This window comes from Dendroctonus ponderosae, unplaced genomic scaffold (assembly GCF_020466585.1).
Source record: "Dendroctonus ponderosae isolate FM_Combo_2020 unplaced genomic scaffold, Dpon_F_20191213v2 Dpon_F_20191213_2, whole genome shotgun sequence".
NCBI classification, from domain to species: Eukaryota; Metazoa; Arthropoda; class Insecta; order Coleoptera; family Curculionidae; genus Dendroctonus; species Dendroctonus ponderosae.
Window position 1 is genome coordinate 16,002,842 of NW_026018165.1, and position 24,531 is coordinate 16,027,372.

Sequence of the window (24,531 nt, forward strand, 5' to 3'; positions counted from 1 at the left end):
ATTTCAATTAATGAGGGAGACTAACAACATGTTAAAACCGATCGTTTTACGTTGTTTACGCACTGTAATAACTGGTATTTTCTCCATCTTCAAGCAAGCAGAATATCAAGGCTTTATACCCGCCAGTTGCAAATTTCTTCAATCTTTGCCGGTAAATGACTGAATCAGCCAAAATATTTCATACCACTTTCATCTTCAGCTTGGCTATGTTTGTGTGTCGTTAAACCGGGCAACGGTTTACTTTTCCTCATCGCCAATTAAGTAACCTTTTATTTAATAGAAGATTATTCTAGTTTGTTTCATAAAACCTGCAATTAAATTGTTTGCCTGCTGAATATAATAAGCATAATCGAGGAAGTTCTACGAACGGTTCACACCGTATAATTTTGGATCAGTTCTCACGAATCGTCTGCTGGAACAATTCGATGCAAAAAGCTTAGACCTGTAGTCGCTTTTGAAGAAAGTGCTTACGGGGAGCATAAGGTTAAATCTAATTAACAGCAGAAAAATCTTTGCGACTGTGTTCTAGCATTTCGTGATAGCAAATTTCTCATCGGAACCTACAATTTTATCGGGAATTTCACAGATTCATTTATCGCAAGGGTTGAAAATTATCAATCTGTGGTGGTCTTAACGAAAACTTTTCAGCCAAATATGAAGCTGACGACGGGAACGATTTTTTTTTAAGTGAAAAACTTCAAGTTCAGGGGAGTTGAAAACGGGTTAAACCCTGAAGAAGACAATGCACTTTTTGATCGCTCTTCTTGAACAACTTCGAGATCCTCAATATTTTTCAAGTTTCCCATTGCCAATTTTATCGTAAGCGGTAACGCAGCTTACCCATAGGTCAGAATAGCCGAAGCTCACCATTCGAAGACACGATCGTAGCCTCGTAATCAACTTTTACCATACTGTCTGCAACCGGAAACGAGTATAAAGGTGAACGTCACCATTCTTGGCAGTATGCTCTTCTTCGATGTTCTTTACTTGGTAATTATTGCAATGCCAAGATGCCATTTTCTCAACGACCTTCTTTACAATGTCCATCAGATAGCATTGACGAGGTGCGTTCAGTGTGTGCAGATCTTTTCAAGATACAAAATTCTATTTAAACTATTAGAATTAACTAGGAAACATTTCCATAAATAAAATAAACGAAATTCTGGATGCATCGAATTGAAGGGATGACAAAAAGTCAATACAACAACCGGCATTTTATGAGGAATAATTGATAGTGCTTTACCGTTTGATTTATGTACGGATATCCGGCTGATATGCATCTACGTACCGTTTAAATGACAATTTTATAACGAAACTAATACATTTTATGATTAACGAACAGGGCACATGCAATATTTCCAGAACACATTTCGCATAAAACTGAAAATATTGTCTTTAAATGTTAATTTTCTATCGCATCTCATGCGGGTTTTTCGTCGATTAAAATTCAATATTTCCAGGATTTTAGGCGGCATTAATAAATAAATAAATCGTTTCCAAGCGGCTGTGTTAAATAGAAATAAGCCGACACAAAGCCTTAATTAACAGAATTCAAAATCCGACCCAATTTCACTTGCAAATAAGGGAGTTACAAAGTCGAGGGCGGAGAATTTACACACAAAAGGTCGTCTGAGTTAAGTCCAAAACACATTCTCCCGTTTTTCCAGCCTGTTTAGTTACATTTGTAAATGAGCATTACGAGGTTTACTACAATGCAATAGCGCAAGTCTATTATTAAGCAACAGGGCCTTAAAAAATCCCAGCTATTTAGTTGAAAAGCTCAAACTTGAAGCTCAGGATTCCCCACAGTTCTTCAACTAGTTACTGGCAAATTGAGAAAAAACTCATTTCTAAACATGCCATTTAAGTGATAATTTCCTTGCAGTCAACGGTTGTTATTCGCTTTTATGTACCACATCTGCCCATTGAAGATATAATAAAATAAGCCAATAAAATGCAAAATTGTGTTAGATACGGACAATGTTTCGCAATTTAATTCGTTCTGAGCCTAACGGCACATCCCGAACGGAAATGAAATGGCCATAAAGAATTGCGACAAATCGGTATCGATAAACGTGTCTTCATCGCGCATTAGAATTCTCGTTGACCTAAAAGGCCAAAAGTGGACCTTCGTGATGGATCGCATCTTGAAAATCGCCATTCATCAAATTAGTTGATTTTTGCCCGACCCATCAGGATATTTTCCTATAAAGTCAGCGAGCTCAGGAAAGTCTATGCCGGTTTAAACTTAATAAACTAAAGGTCTGCTGCTTGCACCAATTGGATTTTATGATACGTACTTACTTTTACCGCTTCAAAACAGAAATGGATCCTAGAATATAGGTAAGCAAGAAAATATAGGTTTACACTGCTATTGAACAATGCAGGTTGGCGAGAATATTTTTCCTGCCTTCATCTAAGCCTAATGTAGTTAATGAACTAGCTGGAAGGCATCAACATGTAAAACTACTTGCGTTAATTTAATATTACCGTTACGCTTTTTTGCTTTCGCTCTTTGGCTTTCGTTTCATTGACTTATTTTCATTGCTGAAGCCAAACTATTGGTTTATCGGTGCTTGAACTAAATCTTCTCAACATCCAATCAGCAATTATTTTTCATAGTAAATTAACCGAAACGAACTCCACGGGTTTGGCCAAAGAAAAACTCAATCAACATCGCAATAACTCTCTCGCTTTAAATTCAACACGAGTTTCGGACAAAGTCAGCCAAGAATTTGAATATGAAGATGCAATCACACGACTACATTATTTGACATGGAATATTTCAATGCATTTGAAAAATTGAATTATTTTTTGGAAACATGCTGAATATTCAACGGCGGATTTTACTTTGGAAAAAGCAACAGTTTAGCCGAGGAAAAAGTTCCGAAGACTAACGTTTTGTCGGGTTAGAGGATTTTAATGCTATTGTTTCGGACAGTCAAATATTGAATTCCATTGGCATTATAGAGACATAAAATCGGACAACCGTTCACTAAACTGGCAAGTGTGCGATGCATTTAAATTGGATTCTTGTGCAGACTGTATTTACTTTTTTAATAGTCGGGCCGTGCCGCAAAACTGGCAAAAGAACGGAAATTGTGTCGGAGGGGCATAAATTAGGGAGCCACGTTTTACGAGGACTCATAGTCTACATACCATTCCAGTGCAAATTCCAATCAGATTTATTTAACTTTTTGCGCATGGAAATATTTACTTGGGCGTTGCAGATTTATTTACCATAAAATAGGTTTTATGTGCAAAAGGACTAGAAGGTCAAAAAGAAAAGAAAGTTGAAACTGGGGACTTTCGGAAGGCTCATCAGTTGCGTGCAACAGCCGTGAACGCTTCACTCTTTTGGGAAAATAGTCGATTTCAGTCTCTTACAAACGGATTACTACGAAAAAAAAAACAGGAAAAAATTAACTGCCAGAATTAATGTAAATTTTTTTACAAATAAACTAATTTTGTTGAACATGTTTTGATTGCATCTAGAGCAATGGTAAAAACGAATTTCGAATGGCTTTGTCTCTTTCAGAGATGCGCAATCGATACAGAGATCGCTTAAAAGGAAACCAGAGCTCAGCTATTTATAAGTTTACTCTTGACTAAACGTTTCTGCGTAAAATTTTCTCGCGGCAAAGCAACTTGCTGCTAAGAGATACCCATCATGACGAATTGCTTCAATTAGATAGACGGACATTCTAAAATCCACGATGTAATCAATCATTCAGTCGCCGTTCCAACTTCCAAACGAATTTCGATATTCCGCCTGGCGCTGTTCGTGATATATGGATTTAGCTGGAATATTGGATGTGTTTTATCTTAACACCAAACTTCTGTTTGGACGTTTTGTTTATTACAATTGTACGGTGTTCCTAGAGAGAAGTTGAAGAATCCAAATAAACTACTTTCTCAAAGAGATCTTCTTGAATATTTGAGCAACTGTTTGAAAAGCATCCATTGATTCTTTGGCTAGAATGGAATCAGAGCGGTAACAAATGCTTCGGTCCTTACTTTGCATTAAGCACGAACGTTTTGGGCCCGGGGAATAAAATGAGAAATTGCCAAGGGAATCCGAGATAAATTAGACATTTTAATCAGAAGCCGAGTAAAACAAATATGAGGCAAAACACTCGTTTGGCAAAACGGTCGGTTTCGTAAACTTATTCAAATTCGCTTGCCGATGTAAATCTTGCGGTGTGGTTTCTTTTGCTCCTACGTAGCTGCATTTACTTTTGACTTTTAAGTTCGTTAGTTTGGCGACATTTTGCTTCAGTTAATTTCGTAGAAAGCCGAACTCGCCTGATGTCATTAACATTGGCAACAATTAAAATGTTCCTGCAACTCCATGCGAACCGTTCTTAAGGAGCGTAAACATTATTTCCATTCGGGACTTTGAAATCACTTTTTTCAGTTCACTGTTTCTCCACTCAACTGGTTGTATCTGCAAATATTTGAAGCTCTATCAACATTATTCGGCTGAATATTCATTAAGCTTCTGCTATCTTTGAAGATACTCACTTGCAGTATTATACATTTTCATTAAACTGCCTCATAGCCCGATAGTCTCGTTCAGACAGATTGCACTAATTAAAAGTGAGCGAGGGAAATGGTTTAAATAAACCCTCTCCAGGTTCTCTTCCGCTTAAACCAACTGGAGCTCAAAATATTCGTGATGCAGAGCGGACTTTACGGAGTTTACTTAGCTAAGTAAATAGAATACTTTCACTTTGGCCAGTACTTTGACTTTTCACTTTGCGGTTTCACGCTATATCCAAAATGGTCGCACTTGTTTGACTAACAACTGCAGATTTCAAAAGAATTTTCTCTCTTATGAACACGGTGATTTTATATTGAAATATTTGTGAAAAGCTGTAAGTTGCAAAACCATCTCTAAAGATGCAAGTCACTCGAAATCCAGCTGTTTTTTTTTGGGACATAATCGACTCAAAGTCTGCATTTTGCCCGAATTGCAAGGCCTTTTCGCCCAAAAAATTACTGAACTTCCTGTTTAGAAGTTCGTCAAGTTGAACGTGATGGAAGAGTGCACTTTGGCTTGGGAAATTCATGATTCCTTGAGCATGGAATTACAAATTTCACACTTAGACGTTTCCCCTAAGGGAATGGTGAAATGTAGCCGATAAAAGCCAAGTACTGTCGCATCCGCAGAACTGCCATTAGCCGTTTATCAGTTGTACGACCCGATTTCAGCGCCTATTAACTTATTTTACGAGAAAAGTTCCGAGCGATACGCCTGGGTAAACGGTGTTAGTAAGTGGCATTAGTTGCATACCATATTGATGCTAATCCCTAATGGAGAATGTTCTGACGAAAATACTTGTCGTGCTTACCAACTGTGGAAGTTGCATGCAAAGATCTTTCTCATGGCATGTTAAGTGCATTGAAAATTGCGCGGACATTTTTGCCTCAAACTTGCCAACCTAAAACTCAGTTGTTAGCAAGAGGATCTTGCAGGTCTATAAATCCTGAGCGCAAAACCAATGCGCCTTTCAACTAATTGACAAAATACAAGCACATTTCCAACTACTCCCATGCTACTAAGGATGAATGGAAACTTTACCCAACCATCAAGCTCCCTACTGGAGCCAAACATTGAGCCAAGTCTGCTGCTCAAACCGCCTGTTTGCATTTACTCAAGCTCTCATATGTTTTGGGGCAAAATGCAGCCGGTCGATTTAATTACAGTTTGCGTTAATTAAGTAAAAATAGCGAGAATTTTGCTGTCAGCGTACCTAGTTCTCCCTAATTGCTGTTTCTATAATAAATAGGGAAAAATTCGTGGCGCCGAAAAACCAATTGCTTTTCTGTCGACGAAAAAGGCAACGAATGGACAAACATACAAACATCGGTACGCTGTTAGGGTCCACTCGTTAATATATGAAGAGGGCATTGAGGTATTTTTGGTAGTGGCTTCTGATGTTAAATTTTAAAAATTACGACCTCTAAACTAAGCCAGAGAAAATATTTGCCCAAATTGTGTCGCTATTGAGTAATAAAGAGCCAAAAAGTAATAACGGAGAAAGCGTAAAATTCTGCTGTGCAACATAAAATTTGGCAATTAATTAAGACAACTATAATTAATTTTACGAAAAGGAGTAATCGGATTTGAAAATTTAAATGAGATAACAGTGATCACCTCACCTAAATCTTGAACAGTCGAATTGGGAGGCTCATTTATAATTTCCCTCGAATTAAAACAGGTATTTAAGTAGAGACGTTTTAGATTAATTGATTGGGGCAATTTTCTTAATGAACGAATTTCCAGAGCCGGAAACTGTTTTGCGCTGCGACAAAGAAAAAAATAAAAATTCGCAAACAAAAAACACACTTTGACAAGTTGCTGATTTAAAGCAGTTTTTTTGCTGGAAAAAGTCGGTCCGGCGAGAAGTTTTTTCGCTGAGAAGGCACTTTTTTCGTAAATATTTTAGTTGCTCCATTGATTTGGAAATAGACATCAGATAACAAACAAAGTTTCTCCTAGAGGAGATTTCAAGGCTTGGGGGTTTTTAGTAAATACTCACTGATGGAACTCTTAACAAACAGTACATTTCGCAGTTATTCAATTTCCATTGCACAGTAAATCGTTATGACTAGCCCATGGGAAATAAAATTTATCAAACTGAGCCCTGCATCTGTGTCCTGAGGGTGAAATCTATTAGATTATTTTCTACACTCGATAACGCCTTGTTAGGCTCCTGTTAAAGCTTCCAACGCTCCATAAAAAGGAGAGAAACTGAAATCTACGATATTATCGTGAAAAGGTTTTTTGAGGGATGCGTTTCCGATACGGCTCGAAGGGTGTTTTCGATGACGGAGAAATTAACCTTTCGAAGTAGAGAGGAAGCTTTAAAAAACCACCTCAAAATTTTACTAAACTCCAAGCAAACATTCTGAATTCATTGCATTATAAATAAAAACTCCGGTTTATGTTTCCCAAAGTAGCACAGTCTGGCTGTTAATTCAGCGGATAAAGAAAGCCACAATGAAGAGTTAAAAACTCGATATGAAGCAAGTCACGACGTGAAAACCTTATGAGCTCGATCCGGAATGATCAGCTCAGGTGTTGCAGAGCGAATTTCCCTAGAGTCCGGTTAAGGAATTGCCTCTGTTTTCGCCTGTTGTTGGCATCATTTGCTGGCAGGCTATTTATTGTGGCTGCTCTAGCCATTTTGCGAATGACACTCTGGCCTATAAGATCTGGAAACTGCCACTACGGAATATAACTCATAATACTCTGCTCTGCAATAATTTCCAAATACGCTCTTTGGAGACCTGAAGTGATTCTTCAAGTTCACCCACTTTAAGCAATCGGCATATTTAAGCTAATTTTCCGGATTCTACAGCTTGTTTTTTCCTCAAAATTTCCGCAAAAGGATCTTATATGTTGGCCAACGAACAGCGACATTTATTCTGGCTTCCCGAGTGTGAAATTAGGTGCGATTTTTTAGGGTAAGTCATTATTCTTGCGAAAAAATAAATTGTGGCTATTTTACGGCATTCCTCGTGACACCCAACTATGCGGCGTGGGTTTCAGCGCGAAGAACCGTTGACAACAAAGGTTTTACATATTAGAGGCCCGAAAAGAGGGCTGGCGGAATTCAAACGAAAATTACCGGCATTTTTCAAGTTTTTCCGCCAGGTTTTCCCAACTGCAAATGCCCTTGCTGCGACTGAACTCTGTTCTGTTTAGAATACTTTGCTGGAACATGGGTCGGACAGGCAGCAGTTTTCATTTGGGGAAACCATTTTTTTATTTCTATAATCGCCAAAGTAACGTTTCCTTCTGCGACGCCAAGCACGCTTTCTGCATTGTTAAATTTAAAAACCTTGGAAATCCATCTGGAAATTATCAAAGAGTAACTAACAGAAAAGGTCATTCATTTGCTGCTAACCAGAGCGCAAGTTATTTAACATGAAAATGCCCCTTTAGCTTGGGTACTTCTAACATTTTAAATGAAGATTGAGCTCGGCTCGGCTCGTTGAAGCCACTAGGGTTGCGGAAGCTACATTTAGCTAGATTATAAGTTCTAATATAAAAAGTAACTGTATTAAGCATGACCATTATTTTAGCTTGTTACTTGTTTGTGCTCAATTTTCCAGAAAATGTATTCTAGCGATATCACTGTAGAAATTCCTCAACCGCCTGCAACCGTTTTAATTAAAGTATAAAAATTCCTGATTATTTACCCGAAATAATCCCACTCTAATCTAAATAGTTCAAGTTTCACTTTTTATCAAAACTCACGATGATTACTTATTGCAGGATTTTGAATATTACTGTTATTTTCAATCCTCTTAAGTCTGTAGGGGCATTTTTGCATACCCCTTCAATTCCATCTTTAAAACGACAATAAATTTCCCCTTTTCGTAAAATTCACGAGTTGGGAGTAGGAACATTGTTACTTAAACAACCCAAACTGCGTTCGAAAAATCAAAGCCATTAATAATAATTAGGTAGAAAGTTGGCAAAGTGATGAAGATTGCAAACTATTAAGCCCGACCGACAGCCCAAAACTTCATGAACTTAATGGAAGGCCGTTTAAGAGGAATGATTGCTCGAAATATTAAGATATAAATCACATAAAGAGCACGTCCTTTGCAAGCCTTTCGAAAGCCTTATTTATTTGGTGAGCTTCGACGAGTATGGATGTCCATCTAACGGAAACAATCAGGGCGAAAGAGCCACGTAAAAATCAGGAAAAATCGGTCATCAAATCAGGAAATATTTGCAAATTTTTCATCAAAGGGTTACTAACACTTTAATTGAGACAAGGCTGAATTATAAATTTTTGGGGTAGAAAAAAGAACAAATATAGGCAATGGTGTTTGTCGTTGTTTCTCGTTCCCACACGGACATTCACCAGTCTGCCTTGTTTCATATATCGTCTTGTGAAGCCGGTTTGCTTAAAAGTTGTGATATTGTCACCATTATTTTACTCACTTATCTCCATTTAAACAAATAGCTTTCCCCAGGCTTATAAAGAATAATTTTCACTTTTCGTACTAAAAATTGAATTTATTTCTCGGAAAAAATGTCTAAACTTTGCGCTGCGTGTTGCCGCAAGAGTCCTGCTCTCCGGGAACAAAGAATATATATTTCCGGCAGTTTTAAAATGTTAGTTATGTCGCGGAATAGCTCAAAGTGGGAAGGAGACACGAACATTAACTTTCGTGAAATATAACGGCCGCTCTATGTCATCCAGTGTAAATTAAAATTTATTAATAAAGTTGAATATAATGGGGTGTGTTGGCGGGTTTAAATCCACAACACCGAGAGTAGTATTAGGGCTCACAACTCATCTCAGGCTTTAATTAAATTTTGAAGAGTTTTATAAAAAAATGTACAGGGTGATTCAAAATTGGCGTCATTCCTCTAAGGGTGTTGTCTGGTGGTGTTTTGGGAGTACAGGAAAAACAGTAAAAAATATGAACCCCCACTAAAAACTGGCGTATTTGCAAAGAACTAGATCGGAATTACGGCATCGATGCTTTTCAAAGTTTTAAAACATTTTTAGAACATTTTTATTTTTTCAAAAAATCGACCTCAACCCTTGGAAAAATTTCGGCCAAAAATCAAAATTTCACATGCGTGGTTTTTGAGCTCCATCGATTCCTTTCGACGTAAGAAGGTCGCAAATATGAATTCATAAAGTGTTTGGGTGAATAATAAGGAAGAATCGTCGGCTAAAGATCATGAACGCTCAAAAAACGCTTAAAATTTGTCGAAAATGTCAGTGTAATAAGCATTAATAAACTATTGTACCTTGTTACTCAGCTACACGGTAAGACACTTCAAGGTTTTTTGAAGCAGCTCTGAGTATTTGCTGAGTTTATCCGATGTTTTCCCAAAACCCGTTTAGTGACTATCGCAATGAAACGGCGGCAGCGCCGATTAATAGATTTACCATTAGGGGTCCAGAATTGATCAATTTATTGTTTTTCCGCTGAGTTTTCTCTTTGGAGACTCTTTTATTTTTGCCGCCTAATGACTGCACATCAAAAAGGCACGTGACAGGAATCGACACAGCGGTTTTAGCAAAGTTAATGACTACGGCAAAGCCATTTGTAATCGGGATTAAAATCATCCGACCTTTCAAGTAGCAGCTGCTTGGCCAGATACAGGCATTAATTTCACCCCTGATAACAAATCTCAGGTATTTTCAGGATGTTATATCACATTCCCGAAATAATTTTGAAAATTATGCCATGAACATGATTTAGTAAGTAAAATAAAAAAAAAATGATTTTCTGTTCTCATATTGAAGCAGGAGTTTATTTTTCGCGTGTGCATTTGCATAATAATCATCATTATTAATAGATTCTTAATCAACACCACCAGTGATCGATAATCTCAATAAATTGTATCCGGTAAAGCCCCTTGCGTTTCGGAAAGTATACGGATATTAACCGGTCTAGCTGTGAGGGTAGATTTATGAAGGCACAAATTTATATTATGTTATCATTACCTGGAAGCTGAAAAACAACAACGATTCCTTTAATTGGAAAATTTATAACCTGCCGGCATAACCTTATTATAATATTGATTTATGGTTACGGGCATGGATTATATAATAAATCTTTGCGACCACTGGGCTTATATGAATAACGGTTGTTTGCAAGAAATTTGCTCGTTTTTCTGCGGATGTTTCATTAATTCGCATAATGGTGCTCTAATTAATTGCATATTAGTTCAGCATTCATTATTTATAAATTCTTTTTTATTAGCGAGTCAATCTTTCTTTGTTGAAATGCGCATATTTGTAATTGATTCGCCCATTCGCTCTTCAGATGGGCAAGAAATTAAACCAACTCAATTCCAAGACTTATACATATTTCATAATGAATTGCTGTCAAGAATACATAAAGCTGATATTATTTATATTTGAATCCTCCAAACCTTTTTCTTCGGGTTTGATCCTCCCAGCAGAGGAAATGAAAAAGAAATGAGTTTCTGCATTTTTCATTATTATACATCGCTGAATATAAGCTGAGATATGGCGAAATCCGGATCATTCATATAGGGATTTTCTATTTTACGCAACATAGGCTGGGAAGAGTGCTAAAAAGTACTCTGGGATTTGAATTAACCGTGACTTTTTAAATTGAACGCAAAATTTACTGACTTAAAAACTTGAAAAAACAGGCATTTTAATCTCCATCAAACGTGTCAAAGCCCAAACCGATTACTCCCAGTCATAGAAATATGGAAAGCGAATATAAATCAATCGCAAATATCCTCGTTATGAGCCCAACCACAAGTCGTGGAACTTAGCCATAGCTTCGCTTTCAACTTGGCTATTTCCAAACCCTCACCACTCTGTGCCGAAGATGCGGTTGGAAATTCGGCAACTGGACGAACTTCGGACTGAGGAAACCAGTAATTTATGGCCGAATCTATTATGCCAAAGTACGACCGATGTTTTAAGTCCTCGTGAAAGTCCAACTACTTAAATTGAACTGGATCAAACGGTTCAAGCTTTCATTTTGTCCGATAGAGCGGCAAACATGAGAACTGAAAGTCGTCAAAGGCAAATTAGTTGCTTCAAAAATTGATGCGATAAAATACTAAATAATACTAAATGGGTTTGATTCTCTTTTGCCACAAAAATGTCGATGAGTTGAATAGAGAGCTGATTTTTACGAGGTCTCGTAAATTTCGTAACTTCAACATCTGAAGACGCAGCGACTTGAAATTTTCACCATCTTCTACGCACATTTGGTTCTCGTCGCTTACATAAATTTAATCGAATCGGATGGAATATAGATTTTTGAAGGGTCGTTGGGCTCGAAACCGACTTTGAAAAGGGAACGATGCCAAAAATAAACTGTGGCCTCAAAACCGCATGAATCAAAGTTTTAACAGTTTGATCGTCTTAGGCTTAAAGCCATAGTCTTAACTAGAATACTTGGTTTTTTTCCTTACAAAAACTAACTCCGATGGGACAACGTCCCGATGGTTCAAGGGTGGTTAAAAGTTAAACCCAAGCGCTGGGAAGACATATGAAAGCTGGAAGCTGCCAAATATTTTTTTGTTGTTTCAAATGCTGCTTAAGTAGCGACTTAAAATTTCTTCTTACTATGGACTCTTCGATCAAATGGCAAAGTGTCAATCAAATTCGCTGTGGGGTTGGTTTTTTAAAAACTGCAGGTCTTCAAAAAAAATTGTTTCTTCAACACCTAATAATGCAGCGACTTGAAATTTTGCACGTCTGCTAAGAATACTTGACCGTTTTTCTCAGCGAAAATTAGTTCCAATCCTGCAAAAATCTTGATTTTTTAGGGGTCATTGAAAGTTAAGGTCGGCTAAGAAAAATTCGTCAAAGTTCAAAGTCTGATTAAGCAGAGACTTGAAGTTTGGTCTGTCTAGCAAGAACACTGTATCTTTTCTGTAGGCCTACATAGTAAACGTTTAGAAATAATCTCGCTCAGTCTGTTTTAAGATTATTGATTTCCAAGTGTTTAGTTTATAGCATATAACATAACTTTCTGGAAACAAACTCACTTGAAATATCCGCGACGCTCAAAAGAAGCATTAAAGGGATCTTTGTCTAAGCGAAGAAACTTTCAGCATCTTATCCGAGTCATTGTCAACTGAACTTCAAGTTTGTTCATTTCGTAATAAACATAATATTTAGACGGCTTTGCAAAGTTTCCCCTTTTAATCCAATTACCATTATAATTCTGCAAAGGTACTACATACAGCTGTTCCGGAATAATTAATCTCATCAAAAGAGTCCAAGATATGAGAAGTTCCGTCCGTTTATTTAATGGATTGTTTTCAAAATTACAGTTAATTATTGCGAGCTCGGGAAACGGATAAGGAAACTAACCATCTACGTCCAAATTTCACTGGATTTGCTGGAAACTGCCCCAAAGAGTCCAATTACTCTAAAAATGCACACATCCGTCGGATATATTGTTCGAAACATATAGGACGGATATGGATGGTCTTAAGTGAAATATGCAGGTCTATAAACTAGCGATTTTTCAATCCATTGCTGATAAATTGAGGAATTCAGCATTTTAAGTGGTTAATTTTAGTGGAAAATTGGCGTATTCAGTCTGCGTCAGCCCAGACACGGAATATTGCCGGCTATTTTTCCTAGAACGGAGAAGTTTTACTAAAAGTTACACTTAGAGTGATTCAGTTATAGGATGCGATATTTCAAGTTACTTGTCCACTAAAAATAGACATTTATTCGGCAAGTAATCAGCGAAAATGTCTGTGGCATTTCTATAAAATTTCCAAATTTAAAAAATCCTGTTACGGATCTAAACGCCATCTGCTCAATATCTGAAAGAACAGATAACGCTTCCACATTTGGAAATAATATTTACGGGTCATTATCATAATTGGAACACTGACTGTTTTAAGCTTATTGGGAATTTAAACTCGTGCAATGAAGCGCTTTTTATTGATATCCATTGTGAGCTTTTTCAAACCAAGTTTTGCTGATGTTCTCATCCACGATTTAACATGGAGCTTCGGCAGAGATACTGTGTACTGGCCTGGTCAGTTGCCCTTTAACTTTACGAGAGAAGAAACAGTATCTGCAGACGTTTACACGTAAGTAACAACTCGAGTTTTACTGTGAGGGTTAATTTTACAAATCAACCATCCGTGGCACAAACATTCCAACATTTTTTGTTGTACTCTCTAATTTTGAAAAGTTTCTGGGGAAAACCAAGCTCAATCCAATCCTGTGGTCTTCCTGTTATCAGCCTGTTTGTGGAAAGAAAACCTCCCAACAATTGATAACTGTTGTCATATTAACTAGATTCGTATTAATAAAAGAATGTTTCTAACAACACTGTGCCTCCTGCTGGCTCTTAGCAGCAAAGTGACTTCTCTGGAAAAATCGGTAGATTTAAGCTGGGATTTTGGCAGCAACACCGTTTACATATCAGGAATGCGAAAGTTCGCTTTTGAGAAGGAAATTGAAAGTTCTTCAGACCGAGGTTATTGGTAGGACCGTGGCGCTTTATATTCACCTCTAGCAATATCTATGGCTAACTGGCGATTTTCCAGGTATTCAGTGAAAGAATTTTGTGCAGCCGAACACGGTGGCACTCACTTTGATGCTCCTTATCATTTCTACCAGGAGGGAATCAAGGTATCGGAAATTCCTGCACAGAAGCTCTTCGCTAAAGGTTGCCATCAACTGAAGAGCGTTGTTGCAAAGCTGATTATTCCTCTTGCAGGAGCCTTAATAAACCTGACGGCGGAAGCTGAAGAGCAGGGAAGAAATGCTAGATTGACCGTGAAACACTTGGAGGATTGGGAGGCGAAGAATGGGAACTTTGAAATCGGTTCTGTGCTGCTGGTCCAGTTCGGGCGATCCAAATAATGGCAGAATCGAACCAAGTATTTGGACTTGGAGGGCGAAACGCTAAATTTTCCCGGTAGTAGTTAACTGAATGTTTGAATATTCGTCAACATAACGTGTCGGTGCAAGGATTCTCAGATGAAGCAGCTCGATGGATAGTGAACAGCCAGAAATTTTATGGAGTGGGCTTGGATACTCCAAGCATTGACCCAGGAAACACCACCACCTACTTTGCACATCGACACCTGGCAGCTAATAACTTGTACAATTTGGAAAACGTGAAAATTCTGGATTCGCTTCCAGGTAGTTTTTCCAGGAATTTTTGTTGCCTGTTGCACCAAATCATGACTCATTTTTTTGTTACAGACAAAGGATTTGACCTCGTAATTGCTCCCATGAAAATTCAGGATGGAACGGGAGCTCCTGTTAGGATATTTGCCACCCTTAAAAACGTCTAATAAATTCGAATTTTGTGCACTGAAGGTAAAATAGAAGAGTTCTTGGTGTTTTATTAGAGCTTTAGCATTTCAGATTCCTACACCCAATATTTATACTTGTCCAGGCTTCAAAACATTCAGAAAATTGCCTTTTTAGATTAAAAGAGAGTCAGTGTCGTCATCTGGATCCGCTAAAACTCACTTGATAATAAAAATTGTGTGGACATTAGGATGTCGTCTGCAAATAGTATTGATTTAAGTGAATCCAAGGAATCATCCCCAGACATTCCGTCAGAGAGCGCTAGCGCTTATATTGATTTCACATGTATATAATTTTCTTTCTTTTCTCAAGCAGCGTTGTCAATATTAGCTGAGCCAAATCAGCAACCCATTTAGCATTAAATAAACAACACTTTGTTCAGTTGCAATTAATAAAAACTTGGCTGAAGAATTGTTTAAACAACTACATGAGGAGATAAGTCCATGTGCAGTTAAATATCAAACTCTTTACAGTTTTTACGTACCTACTTACCACCAACATCATCCAGCTATGAATGTCTGATGGGGTGCCTACCAGCGACATTCTGAAAAAAAAAAAACATCTCAGTTTTCTATTCGGGGATTTGCAAGATATTTTTTGTGTTTGAACATTTTATCGACGCATTTTATGTCGCAGATGCTGTTAAGGCTTGCCTGTGTTTGTGCAATGGGCACATAATTTGCGTACTTTTGTACGTTTGTTGTTCAATTGTTGGTCAAGTTCTGCGGTATTAGCCTTCGGAAAATCCTGGACCTTTTCCGACTAGCGTCAACGTGGCAACTGTGGAAATCACCCCTTTATGACGTCGAGGGGTGGAAAATACAGTCACGTTGCTTTGAATCGTCGAAACATAGCGCGTCTGACTGCCGGTTCGTTTTTCACGGATTTTCCGCACGAATTTCCACACCAGTTTATAGTTCGTCGGTATCGGAAAACAGTCCTGTTTTCTCAGTAGAAGCTAATTTTCAACCTTCTGCTCCTTCAAATCAGGGTGCTTCTTCCGGCTGAAGAAGGTGAGTATTGGTTTTAAGGGTAACCACGCAAACTATGTTTGCTGAGCGCTTTGTTGATTTTTCTTGTGTGACTGTGGCACGTTTTTTGAGCAACAAATGACATTTTTGTGATTGTTTAAGCCGATGTATGGCCAATCTTCATCAAGAACAATGTTAACCGTTTAATAAGTCTAAAAAAGAAACGCGCTCTGTATTGTTTTTGATTTTGTGCACACGAAAACTTTTATTGCTTGCTGATGTTTTCAGCAGCCAATCATTTGTAAAATTTAATATAGCAATTCTTCTGGAGTTGGCATGTATATAAAGCTCGCATTTGGAGATAGCTGTAGTCATTAATTTCCAACTTTTGTATGATTTCTGGCGTCGACGAGGTTTCTGGTTATTATGTTCAATTTATCATACATTGTTTTCCCAGATTCGCTGAATTAGTCGCAGTGTTATCGGTGGAACTAACCAACTACAATCGATTTATTCGGACAGCCGACGTAAATCAAATTTTCACCATCAATTTTCCCGAACCAAATTGGAAAAACCCTGCAAAGTCGCTGTCCCGAACAGCCTTAGAACCTCAGTCCAGATAATGAATTAAGGTCCGATAAAGTTGGGCTAAAACGCAAATCGTGTTAAACCTGGCTGTTCTCCCATGGATATCCAATACCGATTTTCCTTATACACAATCTAAATAATTGATGGGGCTTCTTCTGTTTTTAAAACTAGGTTACTGGAAACGAGCCAGTACGATTCATTCACCTATTGATTTTGTGCATTCAGTAGCCAAACCGTCAATATTCCTCTTTGTTTCCTCAATCAATTTAAATAATACATAAGTGCATGATCCAGTTTGCGTTGAGTTATTCGCAAGAATTCTACACCGTCAAATCTGGAGCAGGTGGAATAAAGAAGTCGTTTTGTTTTAAAATATTTGCTTCGTTTATAAGTTGAACTTTTCGGTTAATCATGCACTAAAACTGGAGACTCAAAACTCATTTAGAAGTGTTTCGTGCAAAAGTGCAAATACTGTATGCCTTCTCAGTTTGGAACGGGCACATTTCCACTCAACTGATTTCCTTTCTAACTTATTCAAACACTAGCGAACTTGTTCTCACTCTCAAGTCGAGGTTTTCGACTTTTTACACCCGAATCTAATTGGAGTGGCTTCCCTTAATGGAAAGCATGGATTTTTGGAATAGAGCCAGTAGAATCGTTCCTTAGTCTATCGATTGTGTGTGCACTCAAAAGCTGTTTTAAATAAAAGCGCTGCCGCCTTTGTCGGTCTCATCCCTTCTATGGACTAATTTAAATAAAACTACAATCGGGAAATTCCTGCAGCGATTACAACCCAACTATCCATTTTATTTCTCCGGTGAATTTCTGCAGGATTTCTGTTGGGCAGGGGAACAAAATGTATGATGAAAGCAATGGAGTGGACGGGAAATAAAATAATCCTCCTGCTTTGCTAATTATACTACCTAAAATCGATCTCATGTAATCAAGTTGCTTGAAATGAATTTTAACGGCATTTGCTCTCGCTGGAAAAATAGATGAGCAATTTGGATATTGAAAAAGCCTGGAAAAGAATGGAAGTGCTGCCATTATACGGTGCAGGTTCTAGCAGAAGTTGAATAAAACTTTAGACTCTCAACGGTCGGCAACTATTAATTATTCAGCTCATAAAATGCAACAGCTCAAACGGCCAGGGTTTATTTGATCGAACTCCATTGTATTAAACTTTAATTAAAGCAGCATTCCTCTTTGTAATCAACTTCATAAAGTCCATCGACTTTTAAATTAAAAATACCATTTGAAATGTAAAATTTCCAGTCTATTATGCACGCGGCGTCTTGACGCGATTATTTAAAAGAGCCAGCTTCTATTTCCCATGTCAGTCAGGCGTCTTTTTCCAATTTTTCCAGATGACTACGAATCGATTCGCGTCCAGACGTAGCACTAAACACATTTATTTCCGGATCGCCCCCTTTTGTTTAAGTGCGACTTTTTCCGCTTCCGGAACTGATGTTCAGCGAAAGGCTGATGCGTTTACTTTAAGATGAGCAGTTCGTTTATCTTCAGACTCCGCCAGTAGGAAATGGATCAGGTTGTTTCCAAAAAAAGTCCAATGCGGTTTTTTTCGGTTTCTCCCAGTTCCTTCACTGATTATCCAATGCTAGCTAAAGAAATGTTTTGGACGTTGAATCCATTAACTGCGATATTTGAAAGTTTTTTGTTCCAAAAAGGGATTTTTGTATAATTTTCCTGGCTTGCAGAGTTTGATTTGAATTTTTGCCGGAACAAAATCCACTAAGAAGAAACACAGCGGTAATATCTACATAATACATTTCTCGGAACGCCATGTAATTCAATTCGCCAACAAACATACACGCCTAAATTTTGACTTATAGTTTCATGTATATCAAGGGAAACATGTCACTGAAATATTCATGCACGAAAATCCATTCGCCCCGTATTCTCGCAGGCTTCCATTTATGTTTCGCAAATAATAAAAGATACATTTCTTCTACCTTTTAACATACAGTTTTTGAAGGCAGCGGGTCGGGCTTTTCAGTGCCGTACAAACGGTTATGTTTGAGGCGTTCGTTTCCTTTTCCCTGTTTTCGAATGTTTCTGTTTCCTTTGCAAAGTTGCTAACCCAATTCCAGTAATCTACGTTTCTTTGCGTATTGACTGGTGTGCTGAGAGTGAAAATAAAAACGTTACGTTGCCTTTAAACATGGAGAAATTGAACTAAAAATAACGATTTTTCGGGTTATGCGATTGTGTTTGAGAGCGATTTTATTTAATCTGGAGTAATGGAAAGCGAGTAATACAGGAATGATTCAAGAGTTAAACGAACTGTGGAACATGGAAATTCAAAAAAGAGTTTTTTTATGTACATTTGAAGTACGTTCTTCAATGGAAAGTCGAAATTATAAAAGATAAAAGGGATCAAAGTTGACCAAAAGTAATTGTGTAAATGTGTTGAATGGTTCGCTAAAATGAAATAAAAATTTGCATTTTTCGGACCAATAGATCTTTTCACACTAAGAAGCTGACTAATACGCGTATTCAGCGCTTCTTGGGGACGAACATTACAYATTGTATRGGGCGATTTGATATATTGAATCTTTGACAAAAATCAACTTAAGAAAATTAGCTGTCGGTTTGCTTAGATGCTACTTTTGCGTGAGCTTTCAAAAAACWTTTTATTAASTTCAGACTGTMTTATTTTCTATCCTTGTGGSCTTCGTGATGTCCACTAACGCCATACCAGCTGCTTGTTATTTATTAACCATTCTGGCTTTAGTGCCATCAATAAATAATATGGGGAAAGTGTAATTGGTTAAATCAAAACTGGCCATTTGTCTGGATATAATATCGTTGTTGCAAAACACAGGGGATCGCTGATAAGGCCCCATAAGCCATTCTCTCCATTTCGTCGCTGCCTGGTTATTCGACGAGCCCAAGTCTCTAATTTAGATAAAAAGACCCACGTTGAACCCTTGTTTCCTTGGCGAGTATTGTTATTAAATACGGCCCAATATTTTTAGGCCTGACGGCAATCTTTGGAATTACCATCCAAGAAGCGTACTCCCTAATTTGGGGAATTACTACCAGCAAAAGTCGGGAGATAACGAAATAAATGTCTAAGCAAATATACGGCGCATTGTAATTTAATGTTTAAATTTGCTTACATTACGAGTCAGCAGCTTTTCACTATTTTAACCGACAAAACGCTTCAAATGGAGACAGGGACACTTAGTCAATCGTGTAGATGTTTTCGACAGAAATTTACAGATTTTAGCCCCAATTTCAGTAGCTTGTCACATTATTAAGAATTATTATATTCTTTTCCTTCCTGGGTTTCAGTCAATAAAAATTTGTATATCGTTGATTTCATAACGTTTCGGCGAGACAACAGCGCCATCATCAGATTTAAAATTCATACAAACTCATAATTGGTAAACATTACATTCTTTTAGGTATTTGCTTAAAGGCAGCAAAGACCTAAAAGAATGTAATGTTTACCAATTATGAGTTTGTATGAATTTTAAATCTGATAATGGCGCTGTTGTCTTGCCGAAACGGTATGAAATAAACGATTTACAATTTTTTTTTCACACTTTGACTGAAACCCAGGAAGGAAAAGAATATAATAATAATTACACGCAGTCAGGAAAATAAATCAAATTTATCACGAATATTATGAGCTGCATGCTTCTGCCAGTGTGTGGTTCGCTAAATATTTTACTTCAATAAATAAATCCACACTTAGAAACAATTTGTTTAATGTTTTTGGTGAAATTGTCACCGATTAAACTGTTAATGTATTGCAACCGCAAAAATGTAAAAGGTGTTTCCCGCATTCTATTCCAGTAGCAACCTTTATGCCTCAAAACAGCCGACTTAAAGCTGAAATATCTCGCTTTGATTTATGAACCCTTTTCTCTGTTTTATCGTACAGTTTTCTGATACACGCCGGCATTATAACGAAGACTCATCATTAATAATTTTCAGACAAAAGGCTTTTTTGTTGCGAAATGTAAACACAAAGAGAGCGACTTTCTTTAAAATACCAGAAGTTATCTCAGACCGTGGATAAGGCTGCTGAACAAAGAGAACTGATATTGGTTGGCGGCGAAGATTCAAATTTGCCTCGAGCTTTGTTTGGTTTTGACTGTTCACTTTCCGCATTGTTCATTTAGTTCCGATGTATTATATTAGAACAATTAGAGTTGTGTTCAACTCAAAGACATTTTCAACGTTCACCAGACCTGAAGGCTTTATAATTTAGACTTTAGTTGAAACTTAAAGTTTCAGTTTTTAATCGCGCTTTGCTGGCAATTGGAGGAAATGGAGTGATATGGGGAAATTTACGGAAATTAGATTAAGGGTAAGGGTTGTTTTGGTCGAAACACCGTAAATTTGCACAACTGGGAAGCTCCTTAATGAAGAAACTCGCATGTGAACTCGAAAAAAACAAATTTCCCCAAATGCTCCTCATCGCAAATTCGTTTTCTCATCTCCAAATTTTCCGCATAAAATATGTCGCGTTCTTCGATTTTTTCGTGTAATTTGCCACATCGGCTTATCTGATGAAAGGGGTTTAAAAAACGACGGGAAATAAATCAGTCAACTAAAATACATCTGAAGAGAAATTTTAGTCCTCTGGAGGTTCACTTCCCAATTACTTAGTAAAGCTGGCAACTATTCCCGATCAAGCCCTAGCGTATAAGAAAGCTGCCTAGATGGAGAAAACCAATACTAAATTTTAAATCGCACCACTAAAAGTACTCGGGGGATTCAAACATTGTCGTTTAATGGCCAATCAACTGGCGGACAAGTTTTAGAGAAAAAGATAAGATCCGGGCTTGATTAAAGTCGACAGTTCGGGTTTTATGGCAGCAAATACGGTGGAATGTTTATATTTAATTTTATTAGGATGGCTGCTGAATTGTTTTCTTGGCTGAAGACGGCCTGATATTAAAGAGGGCAGAGTGACATGAAACCGCCCTAAGATTAACATTCAAGGCGATAATTAATGTTGCCTAATGAATGTTTTGCATCCTTTATGAAGTGAAAATGTGAGATAAGAGATTGGAAAATATTTGGGGAAACTAATGGGTTTTTCGGGTTTTTAGAAACCCATTAGTTTCAAGGAAAGGCCTCCAAAGGCTATCTCTTTTGATAATGTTTGAGGAGTTTAATTTGTTTTAATTTCTGCTGGTGTTGCACAAAGATGATGTCCGAGGAAATAATTTGAACGAAAATTGATGCAGATAATCCCCTGTTTTCCAGAGCTGATTTTCAGCCAAGCTTTGGATTCGACAAACCGCAGTCTAATAAATCAATCTCCTCACAGTGCTATTTTGGGCCATCAAATTATAGCTGTACATAACACGAAATGAAACCCCTTTTCATGCCTTTGGCACTGTGCTGGCAGAGTGTTATAAATTAAACTTGATAATTGACAAAACCACGCCAAACATATCGATCAATCAAGCCTCAATATTCCAATATTCAGTACCGGTCCACAATGGGTTCCGCTCTAATATACAAACCAATATAGGAAAACGTCGGATGTAACATTGTAGTCATGTCTACCAGAGGAACATTAATAAATTATGTATACTCCAGTTTGTGGTTTATTCAACGAGGGGCACGTTGCGAACGGTCGAATAGGGTCAACAGTCCACGATTTTCCAACAACAACGAAGAAAAAATGATTTGGAGCATCCGCTGAATATTCTGGATACGCATATTCGATGGCCAATTCATTGGCGATTCAAATAGATCGATGCGGACACAATTAAAATTTTCAAATTGATCAAACCCTGTTCTGCCCTTATCGGATCATGCAGCAGACAAAAAAAATTGAGCGTCATTGTTTAAATGTCGGCGTCAGAACATCAGTAAATTAATTTCAGGACACTCACAGTTTCCTGCTCGATCCATGAAACTGTCATATGCGAATGACCAATTGAGTCGGTCCAATTAATTTTCGAGTTAGGCAGACATGCATTCTGAATAAAAAGGGAATTAATGGGACTATCGAAGGCAATAATTTGCACCAGAAACCAGATAAAGCAAGATTTTGGATGCTTTTTCAGATTTATCGTCTCTAATTCTTCACCTTCAAAATTCACGAGTTTTCCAAACTGTTTTCTAGTCGAAAACATTGAATAAAAGTCAATGTTCACACAGTAGCGATATCAATATAAATACCGGGTGTCAATTTGAGAACTTCCCACCCTTAATATCTTTAACACACACGTCAATTTTATTTGCAAAATTGTATGTAATTTTTTCATTGTAGAGTGTCCCCCTTTAATATTGCGCTATGAAACACCATAATTATGATAGATTTGAATTATTGAACTTGAAATAATAAATCCGGAACATCCGGGCCCAATAAAAGCAAACAACTTTTTTAACCATCCAGCTCCCATGTATTCAAACAATGGCTTGAAGCGATAATTTCAGCTCGACAAACCTTGTTGGAAATTCTGGATTTTGCTGTCAGTTTTATTGTATGTTTTTGTGTGGTGTGTCCAAGCTGGGTTCGGCCGTGGGCCACATTTAGCAATAACCGTTTTGTATTATTCCGCTCTCATTCAATCGAGCATTAATCGATCCGATCCCAGGCTAATAGTAAAAGGAAGCTGATGGCTCTCGCAAATTCGACCATCCGCAAAATAAACCTTCTAGATCTTCGGGAGATGGTTAGCAATGCACCTGGACTGGTGCGATGTTTCCCCTTTTCACTGCCGCTTTTGTCTCTAAATAAATATGAAAGTAGGAGTCGCCGGGATATTTACAAGTCGGTAAAAACGGGAATATAACACCCATAAATAATTCGGCCGCGTTCTAAAGGTTAAAGCTGCTGCTTAAATTGTAAATTGCAAAAGGGAACTGCAAGGGTGGGGATTAAACGCCTCAAAGCGCCCCAGCATTTTTCCTTGTAAAGGGAATAATTGAAACGCGTTCTGGATTTTAATGAGAGATAGGATAAATTTACACTCGCAAATATTTGTGATTTTTTTGTTCAGAACAGTCGCATAATCACATATAGTTCTTCTGTCTGCGATATATGCAGTTAATCAATTTCAGCTGGACCCTAATAAAATACTTTCATAGGCCAAACGTGCCAAAAATAATACAAATCACCTCTTAAAAGTCTCTAAATACAGTTTAATTAAAACGCTTCGAGCAAATCCGTATAATTAATTTTCGTTGAGTCCTAGGCTCTTAAAAATAGTCCCGCAATTTAAATTTTCCACCAACCTAAACCCTATTTTCACGTTCGGGAAAACAATGTCCGCATACACTTCACGCCGTTGATTTATTACATTAAACGTGTATAGTACAGAAACCTCAATTTACGAAATCCAGACAGCAGTAATTAAAATACCAGGGCTGTACCGTAACTCCAGCGGAGTTTTTTCAATTCCCACTTTGCGCTCCTCTCATTCACCAAATTGCTTAACATTAAACTGGCCGAGGAAATAGCTTCGAGTGTCTGCTTTCGATTTAGTTGAGAAGTTATTTTTCGCGAAAGGTCAGAGAGTTTCCGAAAATAATTAACTTGTTTCGGGCCAGCGTTTCAGACCCAATACGAAACTTAACAGATAAAAGCGCTAGTCAGCACAAGCATATATATTAATCACGAATGTGCTAAACTAGAGTATGGACTTTCAATGGTTTCCATTCAAGATAATGGAGATGAAACAAAATATAAAATAATTTGTGGAAAAAGTGTTAAACCGTTGCTTGCAACCTGAGTTTTTCGGCTTCCCAAAAAACTCACCAGTTCCGAGTAAATTGTAATTTAATATATTACAACGAAAAAGACCCAGTGCAAACTCAATATCGGCCATTAAGAAAACTCAAGTACCCCTTAAATATATACCGTTTAATTTCCGCCAGAGTTATATTGGACAGGGAAATTTGAATAAAACTTTCCACCGAGAAGGGAAGAGCAACAAATGCCTGGCGGTATATTTTCTGTTATTTTAAGAACTCTCCTTTGTTTGCGATTTATCCTTTCGCTGTTCTGACATCCACAACAATTTGGTTTTTTAATTAGCTCGCCGGAGGAAACGTAAGTTCAATAAAACGGAATCAGCGCAGTCGATTAATTAAATCCTTTGTCCAGCACTTAATTGCTATTAAAATTGTTAAGAACAAATTGATTT

The 24,531-nt window shown here is 37.5% G+C and overlaps 2 protein-coding genes across 2 annotated transcripts in view; both read left to right on the plus strand.

Moving 5' to 3' along the window:
* The first annotated feature begins 13,687 nt into the window (after positions 1-13,687).
* On the plus strand, positions 13,688-15,239 carry LOC109542195 (isatin hydrolase). Its single transcript, XM_019911316.2, is given in 6 exon segments — positions 13,688-13,990; positions 14,054-14,175; positions 14,227-14,427; positions 14,481-14,654; positions 14,718-14,834; positions 14,883-15,239. Coding segments are annotated over 5 exon segments (759 nt in total). The 5' UTR covers positions 13,688-13,820; the 3' UTR covers positions 14,810-14,834; positions 14,883-15,239.
* Positions 15,240-15,670: 431 nt separating this feature from the next.
* Positions 15,671-24,531, plus strand: part of LOC109542193 (follistatin-related protein 5) — a gene marked incomplete in the record, with an annotated part of 40,701 nt that continues 31,840 nt past the window's right edge. The window contains 1 exon segment of the mRNA XM_048663797.1: positions 15,671-15,841.